General features: G+C 50.1%; 1 protein-coding gene across 1 annotated transcript; it reads left to right on the top strand.

Annotated features, from left to right (window-relative positions):
* Positions 1-16,731: 16,731 nt before the first annotated feature.
* On the top strand, positions 16,732-17,695 carry LOC119285349 (ethylene-responsive transcription factor 8-like). Its single transcript, XM_037564603.1, has one exon. The coding sequence runs from the start codon at positions 16,852-16,854 to the stop codon at positions 17,560-17,562; it is 711 nt and encodes a 236-aa protein (XP_037420500.1). The 5' UTR covers positions 16,732-16,851; the 3' UTR covers positions 17,563-17,695.
* Positions 17,696-21,495: the final 3,800 nt, after the last annotated feature.

Genomic DNA, 21,495 nt, shown 5'->3' with positions numbered 1-21,495 from the left:
GGCTAGTGCTCCTCTGAGTGTTGGTCCAAACTAGAGTCCTCTGCAGCGCCCCTCGGGGAACTCGAGGTTTGGTTTTAGCTGTACGGAGTGCTCATCCGGTGTGCCCTGAGAACGAGATATGTGCAGCTCCTATCGGGATTTGTCGGCACATCTGGGCGGCTTTGCTGGTCTTGTTTTACCATTGTCGAAATGTCTTGTAATCGGGATTCCGAGTCTGATCGGGTCGTCCTGGGAGAAGGAATATCCTTCGTTGACCGTGAGAGCTTGTGATGGGCTAAGTTGGGACACCCCTGCAGGGATTTGAACTTTCGAAAGTCATGCCCGCGGTTATGGGAAGATGAGAATTTGTTAATGTCCGGTTGTAGAAAACTTGACACTTAACTTAATTAAAATGCATCAACCGCCTGTGCAGCCGTGATGGTCTCTTTCCAGCGGAGTCCGGGAAGTGAACACGGTTCTTGTGTTATGCTTGAACGTAAGTAGTTTCAGGATCACTTCTTGATCACTTCTAGCTTCACGACTGTGCTTTGCTTCTCTTCTCGCTCTCATTTGCGTAAGTTAGCCACCATATATGCTTAGTGCTTGCTGCAGCTCCACCTCATTACCCTATCCTACCCATAAGCTTAAATAGTCTTGATCGCGAGGGTGTGAGATTGCTGAGTCCCCGTGACTCACAGATTACTTCCAAACCAATTGTAGATGATGCAACCGAGCTCAAGGAGGAGCTCGATGAAGATCGTGTTCGTTGTGTTGTTTCATTTCCAGTTGATAAGTAGTGGAGCCCAGTCGGGGCGATCTGGGATCTATTGCATTAGGGGTTGTCTTTCTTTATTTGGTTCCGTAGTCGGACCTTGATTGTATCTGGATGATGTAATGCTATATTCTTGTATTGTGTGAAGTGGCGATTGTAAGCCAACTCTGTACCTCTTTCTTATTCAGTACATGGGATGTGTAAAGATTACCCCTCTTGCGACATGCCTACAATGCGGTTATGCCTCTAAGTCGTGCTCCGACACGTGGGAGATATAGCCGCATCATGGGTGTTACATATATATAGCATATCCTGGGACTACGCACACAATCAGAAGCAAGAGAATTAAACCATATCTTAGCATCACCCTTAATGAGAAAGGAAACAACTTAAGAATATAGTAATAGCGATTTTCCCTCATGAGCAAATAGGGTGGCTATTTCATTCAATTTAGTAAGATGTGCTACAACAGTTTCAGATTCATAACCATGAAAAGGATTAGATTCAACCAAAATAATTAACTCAGACTCGACAGAGAATTTATAATCCTTATCAGTGACAAAGACAGATGAAGTAGCAAATTTAGGATCATATTGCATTCTAGCATTCAAAGATTTTTCTTTCCACTTGCATAGTAGTTTCTTAAGGTCATCTCTATCCTTACAAGCAATAAAGTCCCTAGTTACCTATCCATACATAACATAACCTTCAGGTATAATAGCCACTTCATATCTAGGAGAGCTAGGTCTAATGGGTGTTTCAAAGTTTCCTGTTTCAATAATTTCATTAGTTTAAGAAATATCATCAGTTTCGGCATTCTCAATATCTTTATCTCTAGCAAGTTGTTCAGCAAGAAATTCACCCAGTGGCACAGTATTATCAAGCAAAGTAGTAGCATCATCAAAAGTATCATGCATAGCAGAAGTAGCATCATGAATTACTTGCGACATATCAGAATCAATAGCAGGTGTAGGTGTCGCAAGCTTACTCAAAACAGAAGGTGAATCAAGTGCAGAGCTAGATGGAAAAATCTTGGTCCTAGAGGGACCATGTTCCTTACCTCCCCTCGTCCTAGAGGGAAAAATCTTGGTTTTGGTATCTTTCAGATTCTTCATAGTGATTAACAGATATAAATCCCAAGTGACTTAGCAAATATAGCTATGTTCCCCGGCAATGGAGCCAAAAAAGGTCTTGATAACCCACAACTATAGGGGATCACAATCATTTTCGAGGGTAGAGTATTCAACCCAAATTTATTGATTCGACACAAGGGGAGCCAAAGAATATTCACGAGTATTAGCAGTTGAGTTGTCAATTCAACCACACTTGAAACACTTAATATCTGCAGCAAAGTATATAGTAGCAAAGTAGTATGGAAGTAACGGTAACGGTGGCAAAAGTAACATTAGCAGTTTTGTAGTGATTGTAACAGCAGTAGCAACGAAAGTAACTTAGCAAAGATCAATATGTGAAAAGCTCATAGGCATTGGATCGGTAATGATAATTGTGTTGGATAATATTCATCATGTAGCAGTCATAACCTAGGGTGACACAAAACTAGCTCCAATTCATCAATATATTGTAGGCATGCATTCCGTATATGGTCATACGTGCTTATGGAAAGAACTTGCATGACATCTTTTGTCCTACCCTCCCCCTCTCCGGAGCCCCGAACGGACTCCAGATCAGCCCTCCCGATGAAGAATAGGAGGCGGTGGCTCCGTATCGTAAAACGCGATGAATCCTTCTCTTCGTTTTTTTCCTCCGTGAATAGGTACTTATAGAGTTGGAGTTAGGGTCGGAGGAGGTCCAGGGGGGCTACAAGCCTGCAGGGGGCGCCCCCAGGGCTTGTGGCCTCTGGGTGGCATCACTCTTGGTTAGTTTTATTCAAATCATCCAAATTAGAGTCCAAAACAAGGGCAAAAGAGTTTGGAAAAGTAGATGCGATGGAGACGTATCAGACGGTCAAGTAGTATACCATCCTCGAGGGAACTAAGAGGACACGCATTAAGGATGGAATTCACCTTAGTGTGATTGAAGTAGGAGTTGGGCATGTCTCTTAGAAATGGAGCTCTGGACATGGTGATGTCCGAAGGATGCTCCACATCACTCTGCCAGCAGCCGGTGCCGACACACCTCCCCCCAATGCCGCCACCTTCCACATCGCCGCCACCACCGTTTCGTCGTCGGGGCACCGAAGCTTCCCACCCCCACCTCCCGACGGCGGCGCGAGCAGGAAGCCGCCTCGCCGCCCCAGCTAGCTCCTTCGTCCTGACGCCGGCATGCTCGTCGGACGCCTCCAGGCCAGCCACCTGGTCCAAGGGAGGCGCGCGTCTCTTTGACGGTCGGCTCCTTCGTCGACGCCCGCAAGTTGTTCGACAGTTTGCCAAGGTACAAAATAGACCCCGCCCGTCGCTGATGATGAGGAGATCTTGGTTGCCATATTGGTTCATCACCACCTTAATAGCCAGCGGCCGTTGTTCCGTGGCTCGATCCTGGGGCACCTTCTGGCGTTGAATCACAACTGAGAGAGCGGTTGTTTTCTTCTTTGGAAGGACAACTTTGACACAACCAAACCGCTGTTCAAACATAAAAAATTCCAGCGGCGTTTTCGTATGAGTAAGAATCTTTTCAACCGTATTAGAGAGGGGGTGGTCGGATACGATAACTATTTCGAGTGGAAAGAGGATGCCCTTGGAAAGATTGGCTTCTCATTTTATCAGAAATGCACTGCAGCCATCCGGATGCTTGCATACGGAGTGCCCGTTGATCTCATTGACGAGTACATCCATATGAGCGAGTCTACATGCCTAGACTTCATGTACAAGTTCTGCAAGTTTGTGATTGTTGCGTTTGGTCCTGAGTACTAGAGAGAGCCGACTCCTCAAGATACAGCATGTTTGTTGGTGATGAATGCCAGCAAGGGCTTCCCAGGGATGCTTGACAGCATAGACTGCATGCACTGCCCTTCTTCTTGGCAAGGGCAGTATAAGGGCCATGTCACGGTTTGCACTGTCATAATTGAGGTCGTGGCCTCACAAGATCTCTGGATCTGACACTCTTTCTTCGGCATGGCCGGATCACACAATGATATCAACGTGCTTCAACGCTCACCGGTGGTTGCAAGGCTTGCCGAAGGCAACAACCCGCCGGTGAATGTTACCATGAACGGTCACAACTACGACAAAGGATATTACCAAGGTGACGATATCTATCCTCAGTGGACCACTATTGTGAAGACAATCCCCAACCCTGTCGGAGAGAAGAGGAAAAGATTTGGCCAAGAGCAAAAGAGTGCTAGGAAGGACGTCGAGCGTGCCTTTGGTGTTTTGCAATCTCGATGGGGCATCGTTCGGTATCCTGCTAGGACTTGGAGCACGAAGAAGTTGTAGGAGGTGATGACTGCTTGTGTGATCATGCACAATATGATCGTAGAAGATAAGCGCCCGGAACGTATTTACGATCAAGGGTTTCAGTCTCGGGGTGAGAATGTTGTGCATGAGCATGGAGGAGCGGCAACGTTTGAACAGTTCGCCCGATTTCATCATGAAATGCGTGATTGAGAAATTCACATGCTGCTGCAAAATGATTTGATTGAGTATATATGGGCTCATGTTGGCAACCAATGAATGCATCTTTTTATTCGGTTTGTAAAATTATGTGAGACAATTTAATTTTTATTCCGCTTGTAAAATTATGCTTTACATGAAACTATGCTTTATTCGGCTTGTACATATTTGCTGAAAAGGGTAAACAGCAGTCCACGTCGGTAAATATTGGTCGACTCGTTGGACTCATTGTCAACCTAAATAATAAATAGGACGGACACCGGTCGGGCGGTCGATCTAAATAAACAAAAATACCGTTCGTTTGGGTCGCCTCATTGAAGTTGCTCTCATATACTCTGCCTCCTGATGGAAAAGAATTCAGGCGACGGTTGCTCAGTGAAATATTGTCGTGGTTCAGGTGGGATCTGACCTCGGTTACGTGCCACTAACCACCACCAGCCTGTCCTTGCCGGAAGGATGAGGCAAGCAAGGAAAAGCCAGCGGTGGTTCGTGGATCGCCTCGTGCTACCCGCAATCGTTGTACAGCACACAACCACAGTGCCCGCCGTGCCGATTTGGCAACCACTGTTTCCCCTCATCGAGAGCCACGAAGACACTGCATCCGTCACAAAGCGGAGAAGCGGGACGAGACTTTTGGTGGCTAAACGACGCCGAGGACACGGAGCGCGTGCGCCGGACAACGTTACTGCTGCCGTCCTGACACCCACCTGGAATTGCGTGGCTCGCCTGCCCGCTCCGGACACGCCGCGGCCGCTCCCACCTCACCTCACGCCAACTCCACCGCGCGACCCTATCCTATCCGTCCCTGTCTGTTTGGACTAAAAGAGACAAACGAGACGGCCCAGCGCGCGGGCGTAAACGGACAAATGTCCGGATTCCGTCCGCTTTCGACCCATCTCCGGCCCAAACTTACGCTCGGTTTAGGGTGAAACGGACGCGCGCGGATGGCCTCGACGCACGTCCTTGTCCCCCCGTGGCCCGCCTGTCGGGGACACTAACAGTCCCTTCGCTCCCAACGCTTCATCCTCTCTCCCCGCCCCGCCCCGCCGCCAGCGCCGCCGCTATTCTCCGGCCGCCTCCTCACTGTGCAGCCCCCCGCCGTCCATACCAAACCACGTCTCGACATGGCCGCCACCACGCCCGCGCTTCCGCCGTAGTTTTGGTCGTCGATCGGAGGAGGTTTGGTCGTCGCCGTCCTTGCCGGTGGCAGAGGGGACACGACTGCCGGCGACGTACCACGGTGGCCGAGGCAGATTCCGACGAGAGCTCCAGAGCGGCCTGTAGCCGGCCGGCAACCACCTTGCTGCGTCGAGGTGATCATCGCGGTCTCTTCGCCACCACGACCGCAAGGTGTTCGACCTTTTGCAAACAAAGGTATGGACAGTGGAGACGAGTTTTTCTTCCATCACTTCCTTTGTTCATCGGACGATTCGTCATCGGATGATGACGATCATGTGGTGGCTGCACTGGTCGTTCACGACCATATTCAACGGCAGCTTCCTCGGTACACGAGGTCAGTCCCTGGCCGTGCTCCCAACCTAAACCGCAACAGGGAGAGAGGCCACGCCCTGCTCTATGCCGATTACTTTGCCAACACCCCGCTCTTCAGGCCGGATAAATTTCGTCACCGTATTCGTATGGCAAGGCATGTGTTCAATCCTATCCGAGAGGGAGTGGTTGCTCATGACCCATACTTCGAGTGCAAGACGAATGTCCTTGGCAAGCTTGGATTCTCCTCCTACCAGAAATGCACCACGGCCATCCGCATACTTGCATATGGAATTCCAGGCGATTTGGTGGATGAGTATGTGCGTATGAGTGAGACAACATGTCTGATGTCAATGTACAAGTTTTGCCAGGCTGTGATCGAGGTCTTTGGCCCAGAGTACTTGAGGCAGTCAACTGCCGCTGATACAAAGAGATTGTTGGCGACCAACGCAGCTAGAGACTTTCCAGGTATGCTTGGCAACATAGATTGTATGCACTGGGAGTGGAAGAACTGTCCATTTGCTTGGCAGGGCCAGTACAAGGGGCATGTTAACGGGTGCACTGTCATATTAGAAGCGGTGGCATCACAAGATCTTTGGATATGGCATTCTTTCTTTGGCATGGCAGGTTCTCACAATGATATCAACGTGCTGCAGCGTTCTCCAGTCTTCGCGAGGCTTGCAGAAGGCCACTCCCCACCTGTCAACTTTGAGATCAACGGCCACCATTACAACAAGGGATACTATCTAGCAGATGGTATATATCCTCAGTGGTCAACTTTTGTGAAGACAATCTCGAAATCCGAAGGTGAGAAGAGAAAGAGATTTGCCCAAATGCAAGAGAGTGTTAGAAAGGATGTGGAACGTGCTTTTGGTGTGCTTCAATCCCGGTGGGGTATCGTTCGAAACCCTGCACTGTCATGGGATGAAGGGAAGCTTTGGGAGGTGATGACTACTTGTGTGATCATGCACAACATGATCGTCGAGGACGAACGTGAGGAGAGTATCTTCGGCCAAGGATTTGATTATCAAGGTGAAAATATTGAGCCCCTGCACCAAGACTCGGCCACATTTTAACAGTTTGCCCAATTCCACCGTGAGATGCGTGATTGGCACACTCATGTGAATCTTCAAAATGACTTGGTTGAGCACGTGTGGGATCACATTGGCAACCAATAGATGTATTTGTCCATTTTTGTTCAGTCAAGACAATTTCGATTTGATTGTAAAACTATTTTATTAAAGACAATTTCAATTGGGTTGTAAAACTATTTTAATTTTCAGACAAGAATTTGGGATCGAAACTAGTTTTAATGTAAATTTGGACATTTCTTGACCCTGACGGACAGGATGGGGCAAAAGGTTACGGCAGCGCACTGGGCGCACGGCCACCGCATCCCAGGACAGGCCCGGATATGACCCCAAATCTCTATCCAAAGGGATAAAAACAGGACAAAACGGACGTCCGTTTAGGGTCGCGCGGTGGAGTTGGCCTCACCTCACGCGAAATAATGCAGCAGCAGGCGTGTACGTACTAGTAGCACGGGAGGCGGTGCCGGGTACGCGATGCGGGGTGCGCGGAACCGCCCACCCGTCCGCGCGATCGATCCCGTGGTCCTCGGACGGAGAAAGCCTGGCAGCAGCGTCGCAAGCGTGCGGTGTGGGGCGTCGTCGAGGCGCTGTCACCCGCGCACGCGCCCCACGGGCACGGCTGTCCCTACGTACGCGCGCCGCACGGAACCTACCGGCGCGTGCCGGTCTGCCCCGCGCTGTCGGTCCACGCCGCGCGCGCCTCCACCGCTTTCAGTGCGGGCCCACGCCACGCCACGCCACGGGAGGAAGCAAACGGTGGGTGATCGATCGATCCATCCATAGTCCAGGCAACGACGCGCTGGACCCGGCCGATGCCGACACTTGTCCCCGGCCGCGGCCGCTGCCGCCTAGCGTGCCGTCGTCGCCCGTCCCTCTCGCCGCTCCCTCGATTTATTATTTTCATTTGTTAATCCATCAGTCGGCGTCCCACTTTACGTGGTGGCTACGGGCCGAGCGGTGCGGTGCGCGGGGCGGCTTTCTGGCGGATCGCGATCCGGTTCGTGTCCCCGGGACGTCACGCGCCGACGATGCGGTTGACGGGGCAGCGGAGATAAACAAACAAAGCAACCAAACAAAGCGGGCGACGAGGCGATCGAGAGTGAGCGGGCGTCGTGGCCGTGCCGCGTCGTCGAGCGCGCGGGGCGTGGCCGGCAGCGGCGGGGCCAGGGGCCACGTGCCCGCGCGCCCACGCGGGCGGCGGGTTTTGCTAGCGCAGCTGGATGGCGGGCCCCGCCCGCCCGCCCGCCCGTCCGCCCGCCGGCTGCGTAGCGTGAGTAGCGTACGTACGCCGACCGGACCGCTGCGCGGGACGCACGGCACGGATCGTGATGCGCCCGCCCGTCCTTCCCGCGGGGCCCGCGCTGGCCCGTGACGTGCTGCCGCAACGTGCCGCTCGACGCACCGCCGCGGGGCGGGGCCCACGCGCGGCGGCTTTGATGCCATTTGTTTATGCCATGGAAGGACCCGGCCGGTTTTGCATTCTCCTCCCCGTAACATGCTCTTATTTCTTACAATTACAATCTAAAATGTCCAGCGTGGAACTTGAAAAGAAAAATAAAATGTCAAGCGTGAGGAAAAACGAAAGACCCACACTACGTCGGTAAAAATTATAGAAGTTAATTACTAGTACATCTAGTATATGAACTTGCATGGTGCGTATAGATTCATAAATTAAGTTGAAAAATGACACAAATGAGTCACTGAACTATGATTTCGGGCACAGTTTGATACATTTGGTGTTAAATCTAGCGTCGGGTGTCAACTCAATGACGTGCCAGTGAGCCCATAGTATCTTCTATGTATATCTGTATGGGGTCCCACTTGTCAGTTGGACAGAGAAAGATATAAAGGATATAAATAAAACGACATGGTGCAGAATTCAAACCTCAAACATGAGAGGTTTCACTAGAGCAAGTAAAAGCTGATGCATGATAACTAGTCAGTAATTCTATTATGAATACTTGCTTGATTCTTTGGGCTTAAAGCTTTTTTTTTTTAACTAGAAGCTTTCTTTTATTTCGTGGTTGAACTCAATAACTGAGATGACGATGACGACACTTAAATAATGGATGAATCTGTATGCTTGAATCCATAGTTCTATACGCACCGTTTCATGTATTGTAGGTGTAATTAACTTACATTATAATGCCAACCTATCTCCTAGTACTTACAGTGGAAATCACATAGGAGTATTTTGTTATTTTGGCAATCTTATAGAGCATGTTCCAAATCAGGCTGTAAGCTCGGACTGAACTCTTGAGCTCAACCACAAATCTTCTATCTTTTTTTTATTTAAAATTTTTTGGTAACATTTTTTTCAACTGCTTAAATTAAGTTCGCTGATATTTTAGTATGTCGAAGACGATTTTGAAAAGGCATTTTACACTTCTTTTTTCTTATAAAACTGCAATTTGATTAGAATACTAGCACAATACCCATGCGTTACTATGAAATTATAAAATACGAGGAGTTTGGTCATTGGCTTAGGAAGCCATCAAATACAAGGCACAAAGCTCGTGTATCGGGCAGGACAATATCTATCGTCGCTTTGGAATTACAATTTCTTCACTCAAATTTCTATGATATAGAAGTACAGAACTGAAAGAAATTTGTTAGGAAGAAACTGAAAACGAGAGCTTTATTTTGAGTTGGAGTTGCATTTCTGCATTTGTTATTTGTTCTTTCTTTAAGTGTTGATCTCACGTAAAAGTAGCAATATGTAGTTATTTATTTGAAGGAAATATGCCCTAGAGGAAATAATAAAGTTGCTATTTATATTTCCTTATATCATGATAAATGTTTATTATTCATGCTAGAAATTGTATTAACCGGAAACTTAGTACATGTGTGGATACATAGACAAACATAATGTCCCTAGTATGCCTCTACTTAACTAGCTCGTTAACCAAAGATTGTTAAGTTTCGTAGCCATAAACATGTGTTGTCATTTGATGAACGAGATCACATCATTAGAGAATGATGTGATGGACAAGACCCATCCGTTAGCTTAGCATAATGATCGTTTAGTTTTTCTGCTATTGCTTTCTTCATGACTTATACATGTTCCTCTGACTATGAGATTATGCAACTCCCGAATACCGGAGGAACACCTTGTGTGCTATCAAACGTCACAACGTAACTGGGTGATTATAAAGATGCTCTACAGGTGTCTCAGATGATGTTTGTTGAGTTGGCATAGATCGAGATTAGGATTTGTCACTCCGTGTATCGGAGAGGTATCTCTGGGCCCTCTCGGTAATGCACATCACTATGAGCCTTGCAAGCAATGTGTCTAATGAGTTAGCCACAGGATGATGCATTATGGAATGGGTAAAGAGACTTGCCGGTAACGAGATTGAACTAGGTATGATGATACTGACGATCAAATCTCGGGCAAATAACATACCAATGACAAAGGGAACAACGTATGTTGTTATGAGGTTTGACCGATAAAGATCTTCGTAGAATATGTAGGAGCCAATATGAGAATCCAGGTTCCGCTATTGGTTATTGACTGAAGATATGTCTTGGTCATGTCTACATAGTTCTCGAACACATAGGGTCCGCACGCTTAACGTTCAATGATGATTTGTATTATGAGTTTCGTGTTTTGATGAACCGAAGTTTGTTCGGAGTCCCGGATGAGATCACGGACATGACGAGGATTCTCGAAATGGTCGATACATAAAGATTCATATATTGGAAGGCTACATTCGTGAAGGAAATATGCCCTAGAGGCAATAATAAAGTTATTAATTATTTCCTTATTTCATGATAAATGTTTATTATTCATGCTAGAATTGTATTAACCGGAAACATAATACATGTGTGAATACATAGACAAACAGAGTGTCACTAGTATGCCTCTACTTGACTAGCTCGTTAATCAAAGATGGTTATGTTTCCTAACCATGGACAAAGAGTTGTTATTTGACTAACGGGATCACATCATTAGTTGAATGATCTGATTGACATGACCCATTCCATTAGCTTAGCACCCGATCGTTTAGTATGTTGCTATTGCTTTCTTCATGACTTATACATGTTCCTATGACTATGAGATTATGCAACTCCCGTTTGCCGGAGGAACACTTTGTGTGCTACCACACGTCACAACGTAACTGGGTGATTATAAAGGAGCTCTACAGGTGTCTCCAAAGATACATGTTGGGTTGGCGTATTTCGAGATTAGGATTTGTCACTCCGATTGTCGGAGAGGTATCTCTGGGCCCTCTCGGTAATGCACATCACTTAAGCCTTGCAAGCATTGCAGCTAATGAGTTAGTTGCGAGATGATGTATTACGGAACGAGTAAAGAGACTTGCCGGTAACGAGATTGAACTAGGTATTGGATACCGACGATCGAATCTCGGGCAAGTAACATACCGATGACAAAGGGAACAACGTATGTTGTTATGCGGTCTGACCGATAAAGATCTTCGTAGAATATGTAGGAGCCAATATGGGCATCCAGGTCCCGCTATTGGTTATTGACCGGAGACGTGTCTCGGTCATGTCTACATTGTTCTCGAACCGTAGGGTCCGCACGCTTAAGGTTTCGATGACAGTTATATTATGAGTTTATGAGTTTTGATGTACCGAAGGAGTTCGGAGTCCCGTATGAGATCGGGGACATGACGAGGAGTCTCGAAATGGTCGAGACGTAAAAATCGATATATTGGATGACTATATTCGGACATCGGAAAGGTTCCGAGTGATTCGGGTATTTTTCGGAGTACCGGGTAGTTACGGGAGAAGCAATGGGCCTTGATGGGCTTTAGTGGGAAGAGGAGAAAGGGCCAAGGGGCTGCTGCGCCCCCCTCCCCTCTAGTCTGAATTGGACTAGGGAAAAGGGGGCCGGCCACCTTTCCTTCTCCTCCACTTCCTTCTCCCTTCCTTCCCTCTTGGTGGACTCCTACTAGGACTTCGAGTCCTAGTAGGACTCCACATCCTGGCCGCACCAAGCCTTGGCCGGTCTCCTCCTCCTCCATCCTTTATATACTGAGGCAAGAGGCACCCCATGGACACACAAGTTGATCTTCGTGATCGTTCCTTCGCCGTGTGCGGTGCCCCCTTCCACCATATTCCACCTCGGTCATATTGTAGCAGTGCTTAGGCGAAGCCCTGCGACGGTAGAACATCAAGATCGTCACCACGCCGTCGTGCTGACGGAACTCCTCCCCGATGCTTTGCTGGATCGGAGCCCAGGGATCGTCATCGAGCCGAACGTGTGCCAAGCTCGGAGGTGCCGGAGTAACGGTGCTTGGATCGGTCGGATCGGGAAGACGTACGACTACTTCCTCTATGTTGCGTCAACGCTTCCGCTTCGGTCTACGAGGGTACGTAGACAACACTCTCCCCACTCGTTGCTATGCATCACCATGATCTTGCGTGTGCGTAGGAAAATTTTGAAATTACTACGTTCCCCAACAATTCGGACACTGGAATGGTTCGAGTCGTCTCGGATAAGTTTCGGAGTACCGGGGGTTACTAGAACCTCCCGGGAGGTTAATGGGCCACCTTGGGCCTTAGTGGAGAAAAGAGAGGAACGGCCAGAGGTGGTGCCTCCCCTCCCCTGCGCAGTCTGAATTGGACAAGGGGAATGGGCGGCGCCCCCCCCCTCCTTCCTTCTCTTCTCTTCCTCCTTCCCTTCTTCTCCTGCTTGGACTAGGAAAGGGGGGGACCGAATCCTACTTGGACCAGGAATCCAAGTAGGACTCTTCCCATGGCGCGCCCCCTAGAGCCGGCCACCTCTCCACCCCCCTTTATGTACATGGGAGGGGGGCACCCCAAAGGCACACCAAGTCTTCTCTTAGTCGTGTGCGGTGCCCCCCTCCACAGTTACACACCTCGGTCATATCGTCGTAGTGCTTAGGCGAAGCCCTGCACCGGTAACTTCATCATCACCGTCATCATGCCGACGTGCTGACGAAACTCTCCCTCGTCCTCAACTGAATCAAGAGATCGAGGGACGTCATCGAGCTGAACGTGTGCTGAACATGGAGGTGTCGTACGTTCGGTGCTTGGGTCGGTTGGATCACGAAGACATTCGACTACATCAACCACGTGACTAAACACTTCCACTTTCGGTGTACGAGGGTACGTGGACACACTCTCCCCGCTCGTTGCTATGCATCTACTAGATAGATCTTGCGTGATCGTAGGAAAATATTGAAATACTGCGTTCCCCAACATTATTTGTGGTAGGTCCCATATGTGAGTAGAAGTACATTTATGTATGTTTTGACATATTGTTGGTCTCACATGTGGGTAGTGGTACATTTGTCGACTAATAAAACTTGTTGGTCCCACCTGTGGGTTGAGGGCATTTGTTTATTGGTTATAAGGTTGTTGGTCTCATATGTGGTAGATGTGCATTTGTTTATGGGTGAAGGTTGATGGTCCCACGTGTGAACTCGCCATCAACTCCAACCTTTATAAGTAGCGAACGTTATGGGTACACTTTACTAAGAGTCGGTTCTTTTTCGCCTCATGATTCTCCAGACTCTGATTCTAGGAAACTACCCACAGAATCACCTGCTCACAAAATCAGCCATCTAGTTCTTATTTGAGATTCCAGCATGTGATTGTTGTACGAGTTGTGTGCTGAAATGTCTGTAATGCCCCTAGATTTGAACTGAGTGATGACTGCTAACACTTATTTTGGATAGTTTCATGCCTAATATGAACATGAAAGCAAGATGCAAATTTCATAAAGTGCTTAATATTAGAATTTTAAAGTGATTTGCAAATGTCACAAAGTGTTTAATATTACAAAATTCATACTAAGTCCACATGCAACATACAATTTAGAAAGCAAGTAAGCATCCAAATTTTTATAGCACATATTTCCTAAACACTGGAAGTATGAGAGTGAGAGAGGATGAGATAGAAGCAAGCATAGATTCAACCGACCAAAACACCAACTAGCAGTTAGCACAGTTCTCACCTGTATTGCAGCATCCATGAACGCAACTTCCGATCGATCCATCTTTCGGCCAAACATGCATTACGTTTTGTTTGCACTATTTTGGGATGTGTTGAGTAACCAAGGCAGCGCAGGTGTGCAGTTCAGACTTCGAGGTTTCATTCAGGCAGTTAAAGTCTTGCATATTTTTGTACGAATTTGCAGGGTGATGGTAGGAATCAAGAATACGATGGATGCACCAATGTAAAATTGATAACTTTGGCAGGGTTGAAACGCAAAATTTACTCTTTTATACTACTGCCAAAGAGATATAGAAGAACAAGAAGCTAGCTAGCTCAGTTGGGGTCCCTGGCGCAGCTTGACTAACATAACAGGGGGAACAGGTAAAGTGTGAATGTTTGAATGGGCCAAATGAGAATATTTTCTTCCATCTAAGTCCTCACAAAACAATTCCTTAAGTGATTTTCATTGGGCGGGGGGCGCTTCGCTCAACACCTACTTGCTCGAAAGTTGTGGTAAACGGACTTACGAGGAGGAAATTAATGCATGCTCGCAGATTGAGACAAGGAGGCCCAATTTCACCGCTCCTTTTTGTCATAGACATGGACATTCTCACTTCATTGATTATGAAAGCTGACAATGAGGAGGTCTTGCAAACATTGCCTCGGATTAACACCATTCATCGCCTATCCATATTTGCCGATGATGTGCTTCACTAGAATGACACGCTAGGATATCACTTTTGTCAATTCTGCACTGGATATATTTAGCAAGTCCTCGAGCCTTCAATTTAACTACGACAAATCCTTGGCAATTCGGATCAAAGGAGAGGAGGTTGACACTATGCGCATGGCAAAGGTTTTGGGCTACAAGATTGATTCATTCCCTTGCCATTACTTAGGTCTAAAATTGAGCTTGAATTATCTGACCAACTATCAATGGCAACCCATGCTAGATTCAATCAGGGATTTCCTCCCAGTTTGGTAGGGAGGGCTCATTGCTAGGGCCGACAGATTGGTGCTTATCAAGACAAATCCACCATCTCATGGTCATTGAAACTTTCGATCTAGGTGTTCGAGGAAATTAACACGTGGTTACGAGCTTTCTTCTAGGCGGGGCCAGGGCATATAATGGATGTCAATGCCTTGTTGCCTGGCCTTCGGTTTGCAAGCCAATTAGCTTGGCGGACAAGGTGTCAAAACCCTTCAACTACAGGCTATTGCGTCGAGGGTACAATGGGAATGGTTGTGGCGTACTGACCCTCATCGGCCGTGGCAAGGCTTGTAACTCCTAGATGATGATATAGTGCATCATGTTTTTGACAGACTTGTCATGATTTTGATGGGTGATAGAGGCAGGACCTTGTTCTGGAGGGATAGATGAATAAATGGCTACGATGTAAGAGATCTTGTGCCGCTCATTTCCCTCAAAATCTGCACAAGGATTGCCAATAAAAGGACAGTGAAGGTTGCATTCAGTAACCATAGCTAGAGAGAACATACCGATATATCCAACAGCTTGTCAACTCTTTAACTTTTTGATATATCCTAGCTTCGGACTATCATCAGCACCATCACACTCAAGCCTGATGTGCCCGTCACATTTATTTGGAGGTGGACAACTTCTGGGCACTACTCTGCAAACTCGGTTTACAAACTACTATGGCAATTAGCTACAGATTCGCCCGAGGTTCATGCATCTGGAAGTGTTGGGAACCTCACAAGTACAATATCTTCGCATGACTAGCATTCCTCTACCGCCTTTTGGACCTCGGATAGAAGGACTCAACATGGTCTCCGAGCACAAACTTCTGCATGCTTTACCTTCCTCCAAAATGAAGATACCATGGATCACATCCTTATGTATTGTGTGGCTTCTCGTGAGACTTGTTATAGGTGCTTGTCGTAACTGGGAGTCATTGTTCAAATTCCTGATCAGCAACATTCTCTAGAGGAATGGTGGCTTGGTATAGGAGAACGTTCCATAGCAAAGCCACGAGGGGCTTCGACACCATGATCGCTCTTATTGCTTGGAACCTATGGGAACAACGGAACGCTCGGGGTGTTCCGTTCCATAATAGGGACAAACAGAAATCTGGCCAAGCACTAGTCGATCACATTTCAGATGAGTAACCTCTTGGAGGGGAGCTGGAGCGGTGTATGTTGACTATCTAGTGAGCAGTTAGTTTTGTTCCCTTTTTAGTGTGTGTACATACATTGTTGCTTGCAACGTTCGTAAGTTTCTTATACATTTTTTGCGCTCTCTTGTATAAAAATTTGGTACGACATTGTCGTACTCTCTCAAAGAATAAACTCCTAGAGTTTTGCGGTGACCTTCGTCATCTAATCCAGCGTCATCCTCTTCTCCAGGCCTTTGGCCTTTTCGGATCGACGTCACCGGCGTTTCATGGCAGGGTTCGGTGACCTCTCGGTTGCACGTGTGGACAGAACTCCGTTGTTTCGACGGTGCCACGAAACTCTAGCCGTCACTACTATTGACGTGCCCTCTGTATGTGCGAGTCGGAGAAGACAAAAGAATACCAAAATTCAATTGTGCGATATGCTGCTTCTGTGTTTTTATATGCATTTTTTGAGTTGCTTTTATGCATTTGTGGTGCACACAAAGATCATGCCCAACGCGTGACCGAGAAGGGACCGACCCACAAAGTTCGTAACCGCCCCAGGGTTTGCGCAATTTCGCGGATCCCGAGGGTCCGGGCGGAAAAGCGGGCGTTACAAATTGTAATGCCGCCACGCAAAAGACGAGGGGCGGCGGCGCGGACAGTCAAAGCGCTCCGTCCCTGACTGCGCCGAGTTTTATTCCCTCCTCTCCTCTTGCCGCTCCACCACTCGCTCGCTCCCCATTTCCTCCCTTTTTAACCAGCTGCTCCCCCCACCCCCTATAATAAGTACCTCCTCCCCCTCCCTCTCCCACCCCCCAACCCCAGATCCTGCACGCCATCCATCAGCTTCATACGCACACACCCATCCGTCAACAAGAAAGAGAAAGGCGAGCCGGCCAGCCATGGCGCCCAGGACGTCCGACAAGACGGCGACGCCGCCCGCTGCCGGGGCCGCCGCGACCGGGCTCGCGCTCGGAGTCGGCGGCGGCAACGGCGGGGGCGTCGGCACGCACTACCGCGGCGTCAGGAAGCGGCCGTGGGGCCGGTACGCGGCGGAGATCCGCGACCCGGCCAAGAAGAGCCGGGTGTGGCTCGGCACGTACGACACGGCCGAGGAGGCCGCCCGCGCCTACGACGCCGCCGCGCGCGAGTACCGCGGCAACAAGGCCAAGACCAACTTCCCCTTCGCCTCCGCCTCCGCGCCGCCCGCCGCCGCCGCGGCCCTCACCGGCGACGGCAGCCGGAGCAGCAACAGCAGCACCGTCGAGTCCTTCGGCGGCGACGTGCAGGCGCCCATGCAGGCCATGCCGCTCCCTCCGTCCCTCGAGCTCGACCTGTTCCACCGCGCGGCCACCAGCACCGCCGGCGCCGGCATGCGCTTCCCCTTCAGCGGCTACCCGGTGTCGCACCCGTACTACTTCTTCGGGCAGGCCGCGGCCGCCGCCGCCGCCGGCTGCCACATGTACAGCCAGGCGCCGAAGGTGACCGTGGCGTCCGTGTCCCCGAGCGACTCCGACTCCTCGTCGGTGGTGGATCTGGCGCCGTCGCCGCCCACAAGGAAGCCCGTCCCGTTCGACCTCGACCTGAACTGCCCGCCGCCGGCGGAGCTCTGATCGGGGCCGCCGGAGTTCATGTAGCTGATATGACTGCTAGTTTCTTTGGTCGCCTTCTTTTTTTGCCCCTAGTAGAGCGAAGAAAATTTGCATGTACCTCCATGATGTTTTTAGGAGAGGCCGTCCGCCTTGCACAACAGCGGCAGGGGCAGATCTGTAAATACGGTTTCTTTTTTCGCCGGAGAGGCAGAGATGGATGGATGTATTGTCGCCCAAGACAAGTCCTGCCGGCGTTGCCATAGACCGAATTATATCGAGTTACTTCCTACTTTGACAGACCACTCGTATTTACTCGCTGCTCAGTTACTATCTTCTTGCGAATCCTCTACTCCATTTACTAGCAGATCTTTTTTTTACGAGTAGACATTAACCAGCATATCTTTGGTGAGACGGAAGCTAGATGGACTGCAGGAGTAAGTGCGTTTGCACCCGTCGTCTCGTCTAATCTCATCTGGCCGCTTGGTTGCGACCCATGCAGCATGGTCATTATTGGCCGGTCGACGAAAGCTCGGGTCGGGTCGGTCGGGTCACCTCGTGCGCGCGCTGCTGCTGCTGCTGCTGCATGGATCCATGCTAGCCGCCCACTACGTGTCGAATTTACTACTGCAAATCGCGCTCACGATCCGTCGCAATAATAAAACAGCGATGCGCGGGGACGGCTCCTTGGAAAAAATGTCGCCGTCCGTCCTTTCGGGTTTTAATTTAATTTTAAGCCAACCCCTCATAGTAGCTTGGCAGCACAAGTGTCAAATTACTGACAGTAACAAGATCAGATAAGGGTATGGTAAATCCGCCGCTGCCTCCGCGGCCGCCCTGCCGACGGAGGAAATGGTATTTTATTTCCGTGATCTTGCTTTGGCCAAGTCCTCTTCTTCTCCCCCGCAAAAAAAAAAAAACAAGTCCTCTTCTTCTCGCAGCGGCGGCACGACGGAAGTGTCCGGTGTCAGATCGTGGGAGGGAAAAATAATAATCAGTGCGCCTGCCGCCGTACGTACCGCGACGTGTCGTCCACTCCAGGCTGTTTCCCGGGGAGGGACGTAGGCGCGGCCGCGGGGGGGCATCTGGATAACGAACGAGGTCGGGGAGCGTCGTGGGCGTGAGATAAATTGCTTGTTAATTAGGCGCGGCGGCCAGCAGTGCGGTGCGGTGCCCACCCGCTGCGGGGGCGGGCGGGCCCGCGGTGGATCTTTCGCTGCTTCGCTTCCGTTCCGTCGGTGTGGGTGTGGCCCCCGTACGGCGCGGGATGGCGACCGTGTGCGCGCGGTGCGCGGGGGCGGGGTGGGGCGGGGCGGGTGGTTGGTCGCCCTTTTCCGCTCGTGACCTTGGGAGTGGCGTGAGCGTGTGGGCGACGCGCCCGCGGGCCACGTGTGCCGCCGCTGCCGGCCACTCCCTGCCCTGCCGCCCCCGCCCGGATCCGCGCTGCGGCACGGCACTCCGTTACCTGTGTTGTGGCGCCCATGGGAACGTAGGAGCGGTGGGAGTCAGTGCAGCGCTGGGCGCGGGGTGGGTGGGATTGGGTGGTGCGTGTGCGCGGGGGCCGCAGGGGATGGGGCGGGGAGACCTGGCGTGGTCGCGGCAGACAGGGGGGCGGGCCCGGCGCGCGGGAGCGGCGCGCATCGGGGTGCAGTGATTCGCGCGGCGGCAGTTTCGCCCTCGCCCGCGGGCTGTGTGTGGGGCCCGCGCGCGGCGCGGGACCTGCTGCCTGCCCGGCCCTGCCCGCCCGATCCGGCCGTCCACCAGCCAGCTACGCGCACGCACGCATGTCGCCACTGGCCGCCGGTTTCGTCGCGGCTCGCGGCTACGCGCCCCGCTGGTTCGTTTTCTACTAGCACTAGCAATTGTTTATTGTGCTCGTTCTCAACGCGTGCGTCCACGTCATGCTACGTGCTCGCTGGCCACGATGGGTCCGGGGAAATTAGCTGCGGCGCGACGGGATGCCGGCGGTATAATAATACTCCGTCCGTGCTCGCGAATTCCGTTGACGGTTCGTTCGGTTTGAAAGGGAACGCGCGCGGTCCGGCCGGAATTTGTCCCGCCGGTGTACGTGGGTCTCCTGGGAAATTCGGTCGCACACTCGTGGAAGTGCGCGCTGCGATGACCTGTTGGAGGGTTGGCGTACGGGGTAAGGAATCCACACAAGTTGAAAAACAACCGGCACCGATCTCCACCGGTGTAGCGATCGTACATCTGGTTTTGTTCGTTTATTTAGTCCTTTTTATAAACGATAAATGATCTACTGAACTTCAACGAAGCGTGGATCTTTTTAGTTCGTTTTTAGAATAGGGGGAGTACCAGAAGTGGTCAGAATGCCATGGAAGTGATCCATTTGATAAGAAAAACCGAATCCAGAACATAAACAAATTGTTTCAATTCATGAGGGAAACCAAATCGAAAACTAAACTAATTGAACATGCTCTCATCGACCATACGCCCAAAGGCCAAAATCGAACAAACAAACACTCAAATCCACAGTCGCTGCTCCAACTTCCCTCCTTGCGCACGAGCTACAACGACGCGTGATTTGGACGCTTGTAGCCCATGCATGCTACACGAGACAACCGCTCGCGGATCACAAAATGTTTGCGTTAGACATCCGTGAACGGCGCACTGACGTACAAGCCAGACCGACCATACATATCATGTCAACCAAGACGACGTCCATACCACCCTCGCAGCACCGGGCATAATCCGCCAACACTACCTCTCGCAGTCGTCACACCAACATACTACTACTCGCTTTCGAACTGCAATGCCGCATGACTCGACTGCCTGTACCCCAAGCTACACACGGAAGCCACGCGCAGAGCACGACCATCACACCAACTCATCCAGCGCCGCTACCTTGATATACCGACGGCTCGCCTGCGAGCAGCAACACTGCATGATCCTACCAACTCGTACAGAAAAAGGCTTTCGCCCCGCTGTATATATAAAGCACAACAACCGAACCAATACAAGGTAATGAGGAAATTCTCTTACAAAACGGATCAAAGATAAAACCAGAATACAAGAGGCGCCCACACCCTACCAAGAAGCACCATATGCTGCTAACAAGAAAAGAACTCATGAGTCAAAGAGAGACTACTCGACTTCGATGGAAGGCACACACTAAGTTGCCGTCAGAGTCTCGAGAGGATCCGCATACTCTCGCTTCGGGCCGTGGAGCGTTGATTCTACCTGCAAACACCGAGGACAGAGAGCAATGCTACCAATGTCGGGTGTAAAAGATTGGAAGCCGCGGGATCGCCTCCTGCGAGAGCCAATGGGGTATCAAGAAAGGATCTGAGGTTGCCCGCCGATGCCGAGGAGGAGCAAACATAGCGAACCTGAACTCCATGGCGATGCCCCCAAGGGGCTGACAACGGCACACGCTGTTACCGACGCTGCCGAAATACGGTCAAGGTTTTTCATCGGAAGCCCTAATGCGGATAGGAGCACCACAACGACGCCCTTCCCCCCAAAAGAGGGACATGATACCAACATGCATTGCCATTATCGATGTCGTGGTGTGAAAGCTCACAGTAAGATGGGGGAGAAACAAGGCTTGATCTAGCGAGACACATTGGGCGACACAAGAGGTAGAAGTTCAGGCCCCTTATGGTGGAGCTAAAGCCCTAATCATATTCTTGCGTAAGAGTGTGTATTTACAAAAGTTTTGGGCCAATAACTAGGAACTAGGGAGGCACTTATATAGAGTTTGACACATCCTAGTTTTGCTACAGTACAGTCAACCAAAGTCTAATAATGCATGTCCACTATGGGAGGTAACAGGGGTCATCGTAATTAGATGTAATGTCATGCTTCAAGGTTTTAGGAACATTCCAATTAAAGCCTTTGGCCGTTGAGCTGCTTCCATCGGAATGTAATACACCCAGATGAAGATGTGTCCTCAATCCTAGCCGAGTGATGGAAATCTTCACTCGGGTAACATGC

This window comes from Triticum dicoccoides, chromosome 1A (genome assembly GCF_002162155.2).
Source record: "Triticum dicoccoides isolate Atlit2015 ecotype Zavitan chromosome 1A, WEW_v2.0, whole genome shotgun sequence".
In the NCBI taxonomy this organism is placed as follows: domain Eukaryota; kingdom Viridiplantae; phylum Streptophyta; class Magnoliopsida; order Poales; family Poaceae; genus Triticum; species Triticum dicoccoides.
The sequence above is the reverse complement of the archived record's forward strand: the minus strand, read 5'-3'. Positions and strand labels throughout refer to the sequence as shown.